This window comes from Buceros rhinoceros, unplaced genomic scaffold, assembly GCF_000710305.1.
Source record: "Buceros rhinoceros silvestris isolate BGI_N320 unplaced genomic scaffold, ASM71030v1 scaffold9669, whole genome shotgun sequence".
Taxonomy (NCBI): Eukaryota; Metazoa; Chordata; class Aves; order Bucerotiformes; family Bucerotidae; genus Buceros; species Buceros rhinoceros.
This window is the reverse complement of record NW_010429912.1, coordinates 130,575-148,202: the sequence shown is the minus strand read 5'-3', so window position 1 is coordinate 148,202 and position 17,628 is coordinate 130,575. Positions and strand designations below refer to the sequence as shown.

The 17,628-nt window shown below is 43.8% G+C and overlaps 1 protein-coding gene across 1 annotated transcript in view; it reads right to left on the bottom strand.

The window, feature by feature from the left end:
* Positions 1 to 779: 779 nt before the first annotated feature.
* Positions 780 to 17,628, bottom strand: part of LOC104499353 (sodium channel protein type 5 subunit alpha-like) — a gene marked incomplete at its 3' end in the record, with an annotated part of 107,083 nt that continues 90,234 nt past the window's right edge. Inside the window, exon 16 of the mRNA XM_010142846.1 lies at positions 780 to 1,247. Within this exon, the coding sequence (XP_010141148.1) occupies positions 780 to 1,247 (468 nt within the window). The remainder of the gene's footprint in view (positions 1,248 to 17,628) is intronic.

Sequence of the window (17,628 nt, the reverse complement as noted above, 5' to 3'; positions counted from 1 at the left end):
GCTGAACTCTGTGGGACTCAGCTGGCGTCAAAGGATGCTGGATCAAGGCTGGAGGGTCCGGAAAACATTAACTAGAGTGTGTGTGGAGCCAAGAGATAAAGCGGGTAGAAAGGGAAGGGGGGTGGGGAGGAGAGCAGGAAGAGTATTTCCATGAAGACTTTCCTTCTCCGTTTCACTCCAACACTTCAAACCACACAGAAATTTTCAGCCTTTACTACTGGATGCTCTGGGGGAAATGAAAATCTGCCGTGTCACACCAAGGAAGAGGCAAATAACTATTTTTCCTGTCTGGATACATATGATTACATATCTCCTCTCTTCCTCTGGTGCCTTATCAACATCAACCTCTGCCTTGTATTTTTAGGAGAACTACCTGGCCCTCAATTCTTGCTGCACAAATCAAAACAAGCCATTGTCCATTTTTGCACACTGAGAAAATCCCCTGTCATAGTCAGAGAAACTAAGATTTGTTCTGTAACATTCCCATGATTCACCTGAAAGAAAAAAAAAATCAGTCTCCTGTGTGAGGAAGGGTTTAATCACTCTGGTTAGAAGAATTAATCTAGACAAGCACAAATAATACAAAGAAAGGGAATGCCTCTTGTTGGAGACTGAATTTTGCTTTTGGATATGCACCTGTAACTTCTGCTGAAGTTACAACATATCGAAGGCAGGATTAGGCCGTAGGATGTTTGCATCATGAGCCATGGATCAAGGTCAAGGGTGGGAACAAAGGCCATCTTAACAATCCGCAACTAGAAAATATTTTAGTTGCCTACCTGCTCCATTTCCGTAAAGGTGCTCTGGTCCTCATCTTCTTCCTCGATATCCGACTCTCCCACAGCAATAGGAACACAAATGGACAGGTCAGGGTTGGTCATAAAATCATCGTCTGTAATTCCTAGGTGTTTCTCCCCATTTTTATTCATTCCATCCTCAGCATGGATCTCCTTGTGATTCTCCATGTCTTTGCCAAGCTCAGCGGTTGTGTGACTGTTCACATAATTGTTAAGGGCACCTGTATTCTGGGCAGCAAGCTTCATCATTGCCTTCTTTTCAGCTGTCGTCTTGGGGTGCCGAAGGACATTGCAGCAAAAATTCCACATTGTGTGTTTCATGTACTGAAGACCCCTGTTGATCCGAGCAAAAGCAAGCTGCAGGTTGTTCATTTCCCCATCCTCGTCTGGTGCTGAGAGGTTGTCAGCACTGAAAGAGCTTAGCAGCAAGGCAAGGAACAGGTTGAGCACCTGGAACAAATAAAGTTAAAAGGACATGAATGACCCTTAAATGTGGAGGATGAATGTTTGGTCTTGGAAGAAGAAGAGTCTGAGTCTCATCTGCACCATGGTAACGCCACCAGCGTTGGTGGAACTTCCTCTAAGTAGAGGTGGTTTCGGTAGGAAAAGGAGGTCTGCAGACATTTCCAAACACATCAGTTTCAGGTGCAGAAGTATAGGACGGATAATAACACACTCCAACATTCCCCTTCCCCCGCCCCAACACCTCCAAAGCACAGAAAAGATAACACTCAGAAAGAGAATACAGGATAACATTTTCATTGGAAGCTACATAGTGTAAATACTCTCATAAGCGGTGGTATAAAATTTCCTGTAATTGTCAGTATTCCATCCTGGGGAAAATCACCAATTGCAACACTAACCGACATCCAGAAAGGCACTGCTTACATGTAGAAAAAGACTCCAGCAAGAATATTTTCAGGACCCTTTTGGTTTTTACTCGGTGTGAATATTGTTACTTATATTTCATAGTATGTCATATATAGGGACCTGGAGAAACTTGAGAAGTGGGTTCATGTGAACCTCAAGAGGTTCAACAAAGCCAAGTGCAAGGTCCTGCACCTGACTCGGGGCAATATGTGGTATTAATACAGGCTGGGGGATAAAGGGATTGAGAGCAGCCCCACAGCAAAAGGCCTAGGTGTGCTGGTGGATGAAAAGCTGGACATGAGCCGACAGTATGTGCTTGCAGCCCAGACAGCCAGCTGTATCCTGGGATGCATCAAGAAAAGTGTGGCCAGCAGGATGAGGGAGGTGATTCTGCTCCTCTACTCCGCTCTGGTGAGACCCCAGCTGCAGCGCTGTGTTCAGCTCTGGGGCCCCCAGCATATGGACTTGGTCCCAACATGGACTTGTTGGAGCGAGACCAGAGTTGGGCCATGAAGATGATCAGAGGGTTCAGCACCTCTGCTATGAGGACAGGCTGAGAGAGCTGGGGGTGTTCAGCCTGGAGGAGAGAAGGCTCCAGGGAGACCTTATTGTGGCTTTCCACTACTTAAAGGGCAACTATGAGAAAGATGGGGACAAACTTTTTAACAGGGCCTGTTGTTATAGGACAAGGGGAGATGGTTTTGAACTAAAAGAGAGGAGATTCAGACTAGATATGACTGAGAAATTTTTTATGATGAGGGTGGTGAGACCCTGGCCCAGGTTGCCCAGAGAGGTGGGAGAAGCCGCAGCCCTGGCACCACCCCAGGTCAGTTGGCCCCTGGGGCTCTGAGCACCCTGCTCTGGGTGCAGATGTCCCTGCTCCCTGCAGGGGGTTGGACTAGTTGACCTTTGAAGGAAACATTTCTAAACATTTGTGTGTATTATCACAGATAGCATTGATGTAAATATCCTCTGGGCCATTTAGAAAATCTATTGTGACTGTGAATGAACACCTAAGTGGTCATATAGTTTTAAAACCTTTTTCCTCCGGGCAAAACCAAAACATCAAGACCAGGATTAATGTGGCCAAAACTGAGCAGGCTTCACCCCAGTAATGCTGCTACTAGCCAGGAAAAAAAAGGAAAAAAACCTATTTATTTGAAGATTTTCACTGGTATATCAGAAGATCCAAACTCAGCTGGAGACTCTAAGTTGGCTTCCTACTGTTCCTCCAACTTCAGAGAACTGTCTGCCTTCACTGGTAGTGCATGACAAGATTAGACACAACTACACATTTGGATGACACATTTGATGATTTAAATATCTTTTTACTGTCTTCTTTTTTTTTTTCTCTACTAAATACAATTATATCCAAGAAATTAAACCAGCTTCTTCTAGAATGCTATTCCCATGAATACATGTTGCAGGCCCATCACCACTTGTTGTGTACGGAACATTACACCTGCTCGTGGTCTGAGGAGGAATGAATTACAGCTTTTGTGCTGATTGACAAGGGCAAGAAGCTCACCCCAGAGGTAGATGTCTGGGATGACAGGAATGGGGCAAAGGTGACTCAATCCAATATCAGCTAAAATATATTTACCCAAAGTAAGTTGGGACCAAATTGCCTGGTATCAACTCATCTGCTGCCTGTACAAGGTGGGTGGGTGCCAGCGCTGTGGCACTGCAAGGGAGAGATCAGTGCTGCAGCACTTCTGCCATTTTAGCAATAAAATAGCCTTTGCAAGGATATTTTCTCTGTTATCTCTTAATGCTACGAGAATACTTGTATGTCCCTTGGCTTCTATCTTTCTGACAGTATTTTAAATTGAAAAATTCTGCTAGACCAAAATAAACAGTATAACAAATACTTATATTAAACTGGGCCTTACCAAGGAGACGAACTTTTGCTATCATCCCCCCACCCTGTTCTCTCTTATGTCTGGAGAATATATGAGCTGGAATTTTGAAAAAGCTGGTCTTAATCACTCTGTTGACACTGCATCTGAAGTGTCCTGTCGGTACCGTTTTGCGAAGTACTCTTTGCAATCACCTTGATTATAAATTAAAGCAGCTGGTAGCTCAGCAGATGCCCATGTCCATTGCGAACTATTGAATAAACTATAGCTGCACTGAGCACTACTCTGCTCTAAAGTAAAGTGAGATTAAAGCTAATTGTTTCTTTTCTGGTCCATCATGCTGGAGTGTCACTCACAGCCTGTGTGGGTTTCTCTTAATCACTGTGGCAGTCTGGTATGAACCGATCGTTCATTTCGTATCCCACTCGAGTTCTGCAAATGGTGTTGTCTGATAGCTGGTTGAAAATCAGAGAACTGGATATACTCCCAAGCAAGTGGGAGCCCATTGGTGAACGAGTCACTGGTAGCATCAATTTAGGCATTTTCAATCAAGGTTGGTAGAAGGATGGGGTCTCAGACATGACCACGTTGCCCAAGTGTCCTGAAATAAGTACGTATGTAAAGAAGAGACACTGCCTGGGTTACCTGTGCAGAAAGAGCTTGGAACAAACTAGAGCATGTGTCCCCTTCCCAGGAGCAACCTTGGGACATGGGAAGGAGCTGGAGGAAGGCAGGGGATAAAGTAATACAGAATAAAAATCCCCATGACTTCATAGGTTCATTTCAGTTACCTTAGCAGAGGTGTCTGCTGTTTTTTGAGGTTATCTGAGACATCTGCACCAGACCTACAGGAGATGCGTGTCCTTCTAAACCTTCCAGCCAGGGCATGACAGGGTGTTGCAGCAGGCAACAGCCTGGTGGCGTACAGGGAACTGAATCACTCATCAAGGATGGCAGCTGCCTCCAGACTCAGACACCAAAACACGAGGGTCTAATGGAGCACATAAGCCCCATTTCAGTCAAAAGATATTAATCACATGGTCAATGGAGCCTGACCAAATACAGATGAACACGCTGTGGTTTCGTGCATCTGTCAATACGTAGTGATCTAGTGCCAACTGATCCTAGCATGCCCAAGTCACCCTGAGGCAACTGGCCAATAGGACACACTATTATGGAAGACCTGTGTCTCACTGGAAGTCAGGATGGATACAGTATCCCCAGTGGTACTAGTCAAAACCGAGTCAAGCCCTAGGTCTACGCAGACCATAGTGGTGGGTCAAATGTCTTCTCCATACATGAATACCTCATTGTAAGCACCCAGATTTTGTTACCTGAAGCTGAAATGCATCCTATACCTCATTAATTCTTCCGTTCACAGAATAACTTGTTCGAAATGCCTTGTTTTACTTTTTTGTATTTATTTTGAATGTCAAACTACAGTTACGTAAGTTTGTTCAGATACACCTGCAGGTGTATATAATAGGTGGTAACATTCTTAGTGTTGTTATTTACCATGGATTATTAAGGCAATGTTGTTTGCTTCCCAGAAATGCAGCTGACATTTTGCACAAAGAGCTATTTGCACTCCATGCTTTTAGCCCAAAATAAATCTCAAATATCATTCCCTCCTTCCTTTATGAGCAAGTAACCTCAGAGTTCTGTTGCTGGGCGTTCAAACAGAGTGAACTGCTGTATAAGCACTTTATGTTTACTTATTCCCCCCATTTCACTGTAGACTGCATTTTCCAGAAAAATACATGCTCAACCATGACACACCACATTTCCTGTAAAAGGTTACTAATAATATCCAGTCCTCCTAGTTGCTAACACAATGCTTTCAGTTTAAGTAAAAGCAAACTGAAGACTAATTCAGTTTCCAAAAGCAATGGAAGATTTGTATGTCAGTATGGATCCCCTGAAAAAGGAATCTGCTGTCCAGTGACACCAAGCAGGGAGGCTGTGAAGGCAGGTCACCTTTTTGGTGTTTGAGGTGAGGAATCAAATGACAGATGCACTCAAAGAAACCCCAACTCCTTTAGCATAACGATGTTAAGCATTTACCCTAATGACACGCCACATGCTTTGATAGGGTTTCTCAATTTTAATGTCTTTCAAAGCTAGTGACTCTGGTTACGCCGCTAAAAGGCACAAATGATCAGATTCATCCAGCCTGATGCCTGGTGCCTCCCCGAGGTGCTTAAGGTGGAGGAGTTTTCCTAGGATGTCTGTATATGCTGGAGACAGTCTAGCACCCCAGGATGTGGTTAAGAGCTGAACCATCTTTGGCAGCGCCCCCTGAAGCCTAAGCTAGCTTGGGTATAGTATCTCACAACTAGATTAAAGGCAGGGCACTTACTGAAGCAGGCCAAATAACTAACATAGAATCATAGACTCACAGAGTATCTGAAGCTGGAAGGGACCAAAGGGTCATCAAGTCCAAATCCCTGCTCCTCACAGGACTACCTAAAACCAAACCATATGACTAAGAGCACTGCCCATGACTTATCAAACACAACCAAGTGTCCAGAAAGTCCTTCTTGGTGTCAGTCTGGTACTCCGTGCTCCAGGCCAGTGGTGGCCAATCTTTATAACCAGACAACCTTCACGAGGTAAGAGGAGAGCTCAGGATGTTTCCGTCCCATCCTGAGCTGAGCTGTATCGCACAGGTAGCAAGCCTGGCATTGTGCAAAGTGCTGCAACAATTCTGGTGTCACAGCAAGTGAAGAGCACAGAGGTGTGAAGCTGTGAAGCTAATTTCTAGCTCCCCAGTCACGGGGAGAAATTAGGCTGCTGTAAGGACCCCTCCTCCTCAAGGAGCCCTAGGCAGGGGCTGATGGTGGAGGCTGGGAGCCACATATGCTGCCAGGGTGGGCTGCAGCTCCATTGCCTCCTTTTGTTTTGTCCAACACAGGACAAAACCAAACACTTTCAGATTGCAATTACAATTTCAGATGACTTCTCCTCATCAAACCCTCTTTGAAAATATATCTGCAAACTGTGTTGCTGAAGGGCAATGAAACTGGTGAAGGGTCTGGAGCACAAGTCTTATGAGGAGCACCTGGGGTTGTTTAGCCTGGGGAAAAGGAGGCTGAGGGGAGACCTCATTGCTCTCCACAACTACCTGAAAGGAAATTGTAGCAAGGTGGGTGGTGGTCTCTTTTCCCAAGTAACAAGCAATAGTACAAGAGGAAATGTCCTCAAGCTGCACCAGGGGAGAGTTTGGTTGGATATCAAGAAAAATTTCTTCACCAAGAGGCTTATCAAGCATTGGAACAGGCTGCTGAGGGAAATGGTTGAGTCATAGTCCCTGGAGGTATTTAAAAGACGTATAGATGTGATACTTAGAGACATGGTTTAGTGGTGGACTTGGCAGTGCTGGCTTAACAGTTGGACTCGATGATCTTAAAGGTCTTTTACAACCTAAATGGTTCCATATTTCTGTGGTTCTAAGTTAAAATGCTTTTGGAGCAAAAGTCTGCAACTAATCCCTCATTTCCCTTCCCATTGTTGTATTTACCCTGATTTGGCAAACAGAGGGATGTAAATCTTTATGTATTTAACCTTCCACCTGTCATCCAGTCAAGCACCGTGGAGCCCTGCAGTCCTCCCGTGCTCCTGTGAATTGATTAAGCAACGCATTCACTGCCCTGCACTCTCACTGCTGTCAACCAGACAGAGGCCATTTGGCACCTTGCGCAGCGCTGCACTGAATAAAGGCTGAAAACCCACTGGGAAGTCCAAGGCCATTTCTTAGCAGAGTGAAAATAATTCTGTGTATCATTTAGCTGGAAGCAAGAATGGTGTTGCACCTGCACAGGTTCAATGGTAGGGTTAAGCCATCTTCAAAATGAGGTCCTCAGCTACTATCTTGTTTAACTGCAGGGGAACTCGGGAGCTCATCCACCTGGCTTCTACTGCAGCGGGATCTATCTTGACCACACACTGCCAACAAAACAAGTGAGCTTGATTTTGAAGCCCTTTCCTCTGCATGAAGTTTTAAAGAACTTTCACACTGAGCAGCGACTAAAACCAGACCACACAGGACAAACCCTAGTAGGCTGGAATCAAAACTGGGACCACCCTTGCAAGGGGGATGTTCATAGAGCAGAGCAGCTCAGCAGCTGCTCTCACGAGCACTTGTTTGCTCACAAATGCACTGAACCCTTTAACAACTGCAGATGTGTATTGTCCTCTCATCTGCAGGAATGGAGGATAGGAAGGACAGTGGAGAACAGCTATAACGGACCTTAGACCTTCTTCCCTGTAGAAGAAGAATCTCCTAGCTGCCAGCTAAGTAAGTTTTTCTAAAACATCAGGATCCAGAGCAGAAAATGTGTCCCATCAGTGAAGTGCCATGCAGAAAAGAAAGCGGTTAAACCCAATCGTATCTCTGTGGCAGTGCATTCTCACTGCTGTCACCCAGCTGCATAGAGGCACAGCAGCATGGTTAGGTGCCTGCCAGGATCATCAACTACTCCTTTAATACTGTTTTGGTGGGAAAACACAGGAACAATACACTTCAATCTATTCAAACCCACTTCTCCAGCAGTGCCTGTTAGACACAGACCAGGAAGAAGCTCTTCAGGCACTCTCTGACCAGTGGAGGAGACTGATTTTCTTCCTGTTAGTTTTCAGACAGCAGTAGGTGTCTGCACTCTTTGGCTTGCACGGATGGGAAAGATGCACTTTTCTCTTTGGAGACCTTGATGCCTTGTAGCAATCCTAATACAATATGTAGCAATTATTTTATTTTGTTGCCAAATCCATGAAGCCGCAAAAAAACCTGCTCATAAAGGGGCTTTCACTGCACCAAGGAAGTGTGAGATCTAAGTTTAAGACAGAGAAATGCAGTAATAGGTCATCCGGTCCATCTCTCTATTACTGGAGGATTATTTCTTTCCTTGGAAATGTATTTTCCAATCCCTGGTACATTTTCACCCCAGGGCAAAGTGTATTGAGAGAGAGATCCTGCAAAAAGCAATTTACATGATCATTTATTTTCTATATTCCCTTTTCTATTATTTCAGCTATTTGTCCTTGGATAAGAGGCTTATATCCTCCCAGCCCAGTTTCTCTTTATCCTGTCAATCTCATAATCCCATTCTTGTGATAGCTTAGTTTCTTGCTGTCAAAATGATCATGATACCACAAGTATGGCATGAGGCCCTTGTGGCCAGGGGCAGGTGGGAGAAGCCACAGGTTGGAGCGGGATCGATGTCCTTAATGTTTCTCGCCCAAGATCAGCTAGGAAAACACATGGAAATGGGGAGTGGGATTTCCTGCCTTGCAGCCGTACAACTTCCCAAGTGGACTGTGTTTGATCCTACAAGGCAGGCTAGCACTTGTAGATGAGAGGTTTGTGAGGCAGTTTGTTGCAACAGGAATTTTTCTCATCAACTCCTTGTTAATCTGTTCTGTGAAATAACTGACTTGTCTGTTTATATATTAGAAAATGAAATATAATAAAAGCAATGCACCAAATTCAGCCTATTTCCAGTGTAAAATCTCTAAACTACTTTATAATTGTAATGAGAGAATACGTTTTCCACAGGAAAGAAAAAAATAGAATATGGTGGGAATAACTCTTTCATATGCCATTACAAAAGTGGCTCTAACTTCAGTGATTTCATGTGAATTAGTTCAATTTTTCATAAGGGAGGAGGGAGCAAGGCCTAATTTTTCACCCAGCCTCCCAGCTACCACGTGCCTTTCCCTTGTCTGTGCAGAACAGTGCTCACAGAGTGCCTGAAAAGCTCAGCCTTGGGGCACAGCTGGACTCACTCTCTCTTCAGGAGAGTGGAAGACATCTAGGGTTCTCTTTATAGACAAGCTAGATCCAATCCGTATCGTCAGAGGAGCTTGAGCCCAGTGAGTCCCATCCTAAAACTGATGGCTGCACAGGTGAGGTGAAATGAAGGAGTAAAAATGCCTTTCTTCTCCTTTGACTGTGAAGAATAGGTGGAGGGGCCGATACAGCTGTACCGATCTGCACAGTCAGCTCCAGAAACTGGGTGAGATAAATATCCCCCCATCGCATTAGTGTTTTTGTGTTATTTACCATGAGACTAGGAGTATTGATGACCACTTTGGGGAGTGACGTTATGCTTTCCCCGCTGTTTCAGTGGCCTCTTGTGCAGCCTCTGTCTTAAAGCAGTACAAGGCAGAGAAGTGATGCTGGATGGCAGTTGTGCTCGCCCATGCTCGATGGCGTGTGCATGGGTGGTGGGAACGGTCACCCTATTTCTCGCTTCGGAGTTTAAAGGCGCATGTATAATTAATAGGGCAGGTTTCTTGGTGCTGTTCTTGCCACTTTAGGGAGTAAATCTCCTTGAGTAATGGAAGGGTAGATTAAGCCCATTAATTACACTTCACAGCACCTTTGTGTCACATAAGAATTTTCTGAGGTCATTTTAAGCTGCCATTCATCTCTTCCTGCTTTCAGAGAAGCTATAACATTGCGCTAGCACCGAGGTATGTCAGACCTGGCATAGGTACATCCTATGGAGAGGGGGAGACAGGCCAAAGTTTACCACATCAACACTGCTCTTGCTGACACGCTGGACCACAGGATGAAAACAGCTCTTCAGAGCGGGTGGCTGAACTGGGAGGAGAGGCTGGCACTTCCCCAGCTCCCATTTCACAACAAATGGCCACTGGTTTCTGTCTTTCTTCACCTCCAGCATCTGCAGCAGCTTGAAAGGAGGCAAAGCGGGGGACCTATGTCCTTGTCACTCTGAAACACAGATCTGAGGTAAACCCATGATACTTCTTACCACAACCTGGTGCACCCCTCATATTTAAGTAAGTCCTTCATTTGTTAACCACCTACATGGGTATAAAAGTGCACACAAACTGTACCACTCTAAGGGCTGCTCAGGACCTGCTGAATTTTATTTAGATTTTTCTTTTTCAGCTGATGACTTTCAGCGTTTTTTGAAAATAAGTTTCTTAGAAGTATCAGAAGACCAGTCTCTGGAAGCTAAGTGCTTCCTGATCTGAAAATCCTAGACTCCAAGTCCTATATGAGAGAGAAGGGTAGGGTGGCTAGTGAAGGCAGGTAAATTCTTTCCACTACTAAAGCCACAGCATAAAAACAAACGTGTTCTCGCAGGTTTTTCATCAGATATCAAAATAACACTAATTCACTAGCGTTAGCAAAAGCTCCATCAGAGCTGCTGTGGACTTCTCAAACAACTGTCTAGACAGAAAAAAACGTGCTATCAGACAAGTCCAGTTGCAAACCAATCCTGGCAAGACAGCTGTTCTGGACGTTAAAGGCTCAATATAGCCCAAAAGCATTAGGGAAACTACAGAAAGTTTACTGATTACAAGCCAAGAGACAATTGCCATTGTGCCAAGTCAATAAAAATGTTTAGCTGTCATGGTAGTGAGGAGGTCAACACAATTAGAGAGCAAGACAGACTGTGCAGGCTTGGACTGACTGCACATACTTGAGTCTTTTGCTATTGCCGCTCCCTGCAAGGAGTGACGATAGGTAAGAAACACTCATATTAAACCTGGAATATTTTCACTACTCATATGCAAACACCATCTCATCAGCTCTCTAACAATTATTATACAATAACCAGAAGCAAGAGAAAACCCCTAATTTGGAGAGTTTAATCTCTCGTTTTTACCTGGAGACCACACCAGCCCTAACCCTGCATGGCTGGGCTCACACGCAGGACAATGCCTGGTCAAGGCAGAGTGGGATCCCTGAAGTCATCACCTTAAAATTCAAATTCTACACTCCCCTGAAAGAATGACATCCAGGTGTGACCAAAGATTGTGCTAAGTTTTGCACTCAGTCATCTACAGGCCATCACGTCGCTTGGGCAGTCAGAACCGGACAACAAGAAAAAGAGGTAATTCCCAGCCACACATGGGAGAAAACAGCTGGGGAAAGATAAGCCACAGAGAACCAAAAGGATAAAACAAATTCTGGAAATGAAATAACAGAAAGAAAACCAGTGATAATGGCTGCAGTAAGTAATGACTTCCCTGCAGGCGATACATTACAGCAAAGCAAAATTAATATAAGGATAGGCCCAGAGATTAGAAAATTAAATCAGAGTCAAGAAATAATTAATATTAACTTTTTTTTTTTTAACAGCAGGAGGAACACTATTTCCTTTAAAATGTTACTTTCCAAGCCATTTCCCAGGTCTGATATTATAATCTGGGTTGCATCACGGAATCACACTTTCCTGTTAAGCGAAATGTGAAAAGGATTCCTATTTAGTGAATTCTGGAGGTGTAAGGAGGTTCTGGTTTTTTACATTCTGCAAGTGCAGGTTCCAGGGAGGGCAGTACAGACCGACAGACCTGTGCTCCAGCCAGGAGGGCTCCTTCCAGAAAAGGTACAAAAGAGCTACAAAATAGATTCTACTAGCCATTCTGCACAGTACAAAATCACCTGCCTTCACACGGCTGGGCTTGCAGCTTTCACACCGCTCTGTTGGAGCAGACCGATGACTCAAAGGCAGGACAAAACCTCATCTTCCATTAAGGAAACAGGGCAGGAGGGTTTACCAGCAGTGGTGCCCATTACGTCTCCAAAATGGGACCACCCTCTATTTGCAAGGCAGAGGTGACACACACACCTCGCTGTTGTCCTAAAAGGTGACCCACTTCCTCTGCCATCATCTGCTCCTGGCTCCCATGGTGTTCCCAGTCAGCAGCTTTTCCGCTTGGGGCCCTGGCTTAGCTGCAGCTACTTCTGCAGGTTTCTTAGTACTTCCTAAAGCCTCAGGGAGATAACCTTGCTCTTCTGTGAGGAAGGGAAGGAGGTAGATGTCCTTTCTCCCTGCAGTGTGTGTCTTCTGGATAAAGCTGGCTCTGAGCTGTGTTTTGCAGAGAAGCCTTAGTAAAAACAAAAGAAAAGTCCTTCATGGAGAACTGGCTACCAGCATCCTTCAAATCAAGTCTATGCTCAACTGCATAATCGAAGAAAACTCTTCTTTCCAGACACGATGACCTCATCTCTAACTACATTCTTGTATCAGGAAATACAAAGGAATTTTGCTGATGTGGGAATTTGAAAATTATTTTATTTATTCATTATATTCTGCATGCCTGGCTGAAATCCCAGCAAAATGGTCTGCTTAAAACCTTCTTTAGTGCAAGATGGGCATAAAATCGGGGAAGCAAAGGCAAAAGTTGGTGGTGTAAGTTGTTCATAAGAACATTATTATGAGTTTATGCTCACTGCCAGTCTGATAGATAGAAGAAAGGAAACATGAACTAGGCAGTTAGTCCATTTTATGATCTAAAAACTGCATCTGCGGTAGTAAACAGACAAGCCAAGGCCTGTTCTCCATCCCTGAGGGCAAGCAGTTGACCTCACTTCTTCACTTCTTCCCCCAGGCAGGATTGTTTCGTGTCTGCTGTTCCCAGCCAGGGCAGTCCGCTGAATGCCCGGGCGCCAACTGGGACGGGGCAGCTGGGGAATGTGTTAACCAGGACAGAGGAGGGACACTCGTAATGTTTGAGTTCACGCCTAGTCAGTTCGTAGATGCAGCCACCTGTCTATGTTTTCAAGCAGAGACACTTCAGCAGGTGTTTTGCACCGGCTGAACCTCCCAGAAATGGGACGTCAAGACATCTAAAGGCAGGAGAGAAGAGAATCACAGGAGAGGGAAAGGGAGATGGAAGTCGTCCTAGAAGAAACACCTGTACAAAGGAGTTTGTAGCACAGGGAGCATGAGAGCGCTCTTAGTCGTGCAGCTGCAACAAATACATATATGTGAGGGGGGCCAGAAAGAGAAGGGAACTGGTGTTGGGGGGGAGACAGCAAACAGAGGCAGAAAGAGGATGAACTGAGAGTAGACATTGAGAAACGTCCATCCCGAATGTAGGTGCCTCTTTTCATCTCCATGAAAATTTATCATGGAAACTATCAAGTATACTTCAATCCAAACCTTAAGATCAGTTTGCATGTACTCTTTTCACAAGAAAATATGACTGTGAACCACAGACAGCAAAGCTTTTGTAAAAAATTGGCTTGATCAAAAATAAAACCACATTTGCATTGAAATAATTACAAGAATTTCAAATGGCTTCAGGAGAGAAACTTGGAATTTGCTGGTGAGTTGGGAAGGGTAAAGTCAAGATACACAACGAGATGGAGCTTGCAGATGTCATGAAAGGCAGAAAGTCAAAGCAATGGTGAAGAAGGAGATTTGCTCAAAGCGTGAGACTAGGAAGGCTATGGCAATGCGACAATGTCGAAGAAGGAATTAACTATAACCAAGGCCAGAGCCAAAAGAAAGAAAATACAATTTAGGTAGAAGAAAAATAAAGGAAGAGCAGGTTTGGGTTGTAGTCAATGAGAACTAATTTAAACAAGACTCTAGGCAGGAATGACCCAAACAAAACAAGAAGAAAAGGTAAGACATAGAACCTAGAGATGGGGAAATAGAACAAAAGAAACTTAAATAGCAGCAAAGAAATAAAAATGTTAAGAAGGATGAAAAACCAGGTTTGATTCTCCTCTCCTTTGCACTGTCTCAGGAATACAAAACCGGTGGAGCAGATTCGCATCTGTTGGAGATTCTCCTCAGCAAATGGGGGCCAGTGGTTTTACTGGATTTAGAGTATAACGGAGTAAGTGGCAGCCAAGCTGACTTTGGGGAACAAGAGGAAATGTGGGATGGTAGCAGGAGACCAAAGACAGGACCTCTTCGACTGCAGGAACTTCTAACTGTCCAATAAGATCCCAAAGGGCAGGAAATCGCTATCAAATCCTGTGTGCTACGTTTAGTTTCCAAAAGTATTCAACATATTTCCTTGGAACTCCACAGACCACGTACATGCTAGGTGGAGAAATACAGGTATAAATGTGCACTGTACATGGGAGAGAGAAATTCCAGTCTCTTTTAAATACCATACACCTCCTAAGAAGGTTGGGGCTGTCGTGACTAGCTGATTGTTTCACATATTCCTTTTAACAAGCTATTTCTAGAGGCAACTCTTAGAATGAACTGCTCACTGCTTAGTTTTTGTGGGGAAAAATAATATTTTAACTGATTCATTTCAAAAAACCCTAAGTATAAGGTATTTAGAAGTAAAGAATAATGTATTACATTTGCACCACCTGATCTGTATTAACGTTAAAACCTTGCCATTCCCTCAACACGCACTAAGAAGAATTCTGTTGTATTTACCCTTTCAATGACATCCAGACAACTCGTACAGTGACTTTAATAAAAAGAGACACATTTAGATGTACTTACCTTTGCACACCCTTGTCCAATTAAATTTGACTCAGTGTCTTCTAGATTTTTAATAACTACCCTGCTGTTAGCAAGAACCTAACCACTGACAAAGCCTCCTTACACTGTTAACCAAGGACAGGTGCAGTACAAAAAATGGGCAGTATTTTATCCTACCGATGCCTACTATATTAACAGGCTGCATTTTTTATTTTGAAAACTCAGCTCTTCTTCAGTCCCTGGGCTACAATCAAACTGCAACATACAATCTAACATACAATCATCTTCACAAATGAAGTATATATATGTACAGGTCTATAGTGAATCCTCTTAAAAATATTTCATCTTGTCAGCAGTTCGTATCATGGAGTAACGTCTAAGCAATATTCTTAGAGAAGTCTCTCTGACTTGGAAACACAATTAGAACACAAGACATAAGGATGGTTTCCAAGGGGCAGGTGTAATGTATTAGCATTCTTCCTCCATATTTCTAAGTCATCTCACACCCATAAAGGTTAATGGAGATAGTTTCATAATCCCTTATATATACACACCTATGGAAGAGCACTGGCATTATGATCAGATTTTATTTCTCTCTGATACATCTCAGTGACACTTTTACAGATCAAGAAGAACTACTTATAATTCTACTGATGAAAATCTGCACCAAAATCTGTCACGGCCCACCAATGAATCTGGTTTGTGTTATTGCTTTTGGGAATTCCTTATTTCACAGATGAAGAAAGAGCCTTAGTCCAGCATTTGTTTTCAGCCTCCTCTGAGCTGCATCAGAAGCAAAAGCTCGCTCCTCTTCTGTATGCCAACTATTATTAAGATTTTGAGTATTTTTATTTAAAAAGAGCTACCTTTCTATGGGTGGATATTGCAGGGAAAAGATCAGCAGGTATGAGCATATATTCAACTTGGACACCACAGAGTACCTTGAGAATAGGAACTGAACACACTTTTTCCTTAATACAAGATGTTTGCTCAGATTTAGTCACCAAGTGCCAAGATTCAACTCTTCAGAAGAAACAACTGAGCCTGTGGCAGGATACAGAAACTCATAAATCTGGAGTGACAGAAGGAAGCAGATTACTTTTTAGGAGTACATTTTGAGAGCAGTTTCTCCTCCCAAGTGTTCTCAGGTGCATTTCCTTCACATCTCTTGGGCAAAGCAAGTCCAGCTTTGAATGGACTCTACTTAATCTACCATACAATGGCATTTTTGAAACGCAGCAATCTTGGATGGACCATCATAAATATCCTGAGTTTAATTTCCCCAGGCTTTTTAGCAGCAGCATCTGGGGTTACACATGAGTGTGGAATGATTGTCATTAATGTGGGCACTGATAAATCACACGATTTTTGAAGCCTGGAGTCTTAGGCAAAAGTTTTGTGTTGAAAGGATGCAAGCTTTCCATCTCTGCTAGAAATCATCAGAGGCCACTGGGCTGATTGAAGGCTGATGTCAGTATTTATCTTTTTGATTCATCACATGAGGAATCCCTGTTTCTGGTGGACCTTCCATTACTCTTAACGATGTTTAATATTTAGAAATAGACAGATGTTGGTTCATCAGCTGTCTGGGTCCTCAGCTTCCCAGACGCTGCGGAGTACAAAGAGCAAAAATTGCTTTGGGATACATGGACTATGCACGGAGTTAGCATGAAAAACACGATGGGAGAAGCTGGGAAATGGGCTGGGTTTTAGCTACTTTCCTCTGAGGTCTGAAGTCTCCAGTGTCACACTAATTGTACCTGCAGCCAGCTGTAGGCATCCATCGGTAGAAGCAAAAACGATGGTCCCATGCTGACAGTTGTTTTGCCTCTATTTGGCTTGTGTCCCCAAATGTGCTTATTCATGTTTTCTGGGCTGCTCTTCTGCAAAGCTGCACCTGACTTGAGAAAGAAAATTTGTCTCCCTTATATAAGTGTCCAAGATAATGAGACACTCTGAAATGACACTTCCACTTCTCGCTAATGATCCCTTGGGCTCCCTGGCTTCTTCCAGAACCTCTGACTCTGCAGCTCCCATCTCCAGTATTTCCTCAGATCTCATTATGGCTCCTGCAGCTTTCTGATGAGCCCTCCTCCTCCTCCACAGCACTCCCCACAAACCCCGCTCACCGCTTTGCAGATTTTGTGTGTCCTGATGATGACTCTTGCTGACGTGCCTATTCTTGCCTGTTTGTCTAGTGGCCTTCTCAGCTGATGTAACCAAAACACAAACACACATTTCCAGAATGCTGGGAGCTGCCAAAAGAGCAGATAATGTGAGCAACAGCTTCCAGGATGTGAACATGGGGGTGCAGAGAGAGCGAAGGGAAGATAGTGCTCATGCAAGACTTAGACAACCTGAACTTCTCCTTGATTCTCCTGTGCATACACATATCCTGGCAAAACACCATTCTTCCCTAACTTTGTACAGTTGCATCTTATACCCGCTTGCATCCGTTGTGCAAGAAGTGGAACCAGTGGAACCAAGGAAAGTACCAGCCTGGTGATAGAAGAACAACATACAAAGCTTGAGGATGCAGACCTGCACTGTGGGTTGAAAACTACAAAACTAAAACCAAAAAAGTTGTAACTTGGGCTTGTAACAGCTTGTCCCCAAATTCGCTTTAATTTCTCACAAGCAGATCTAGCCTAGTCGTTTCAATCAGAAGGCACACAATAATTTAGAATTCCAGTTTGTTTATATTAATCATCATATGCCATATAAACACTACATTTTCCTCCAAGGATATTAACATTTATTCACAGAGTGGATGTCTTCAGTGGCCCCCATGAATAAGAGTACGTTTGTCAGTAAACGCAAATATAATTACTTGATTCAGGGCAGCAAGTCTCACTGCAACTCCTGAGTTTTACATTTCTCTAAGAA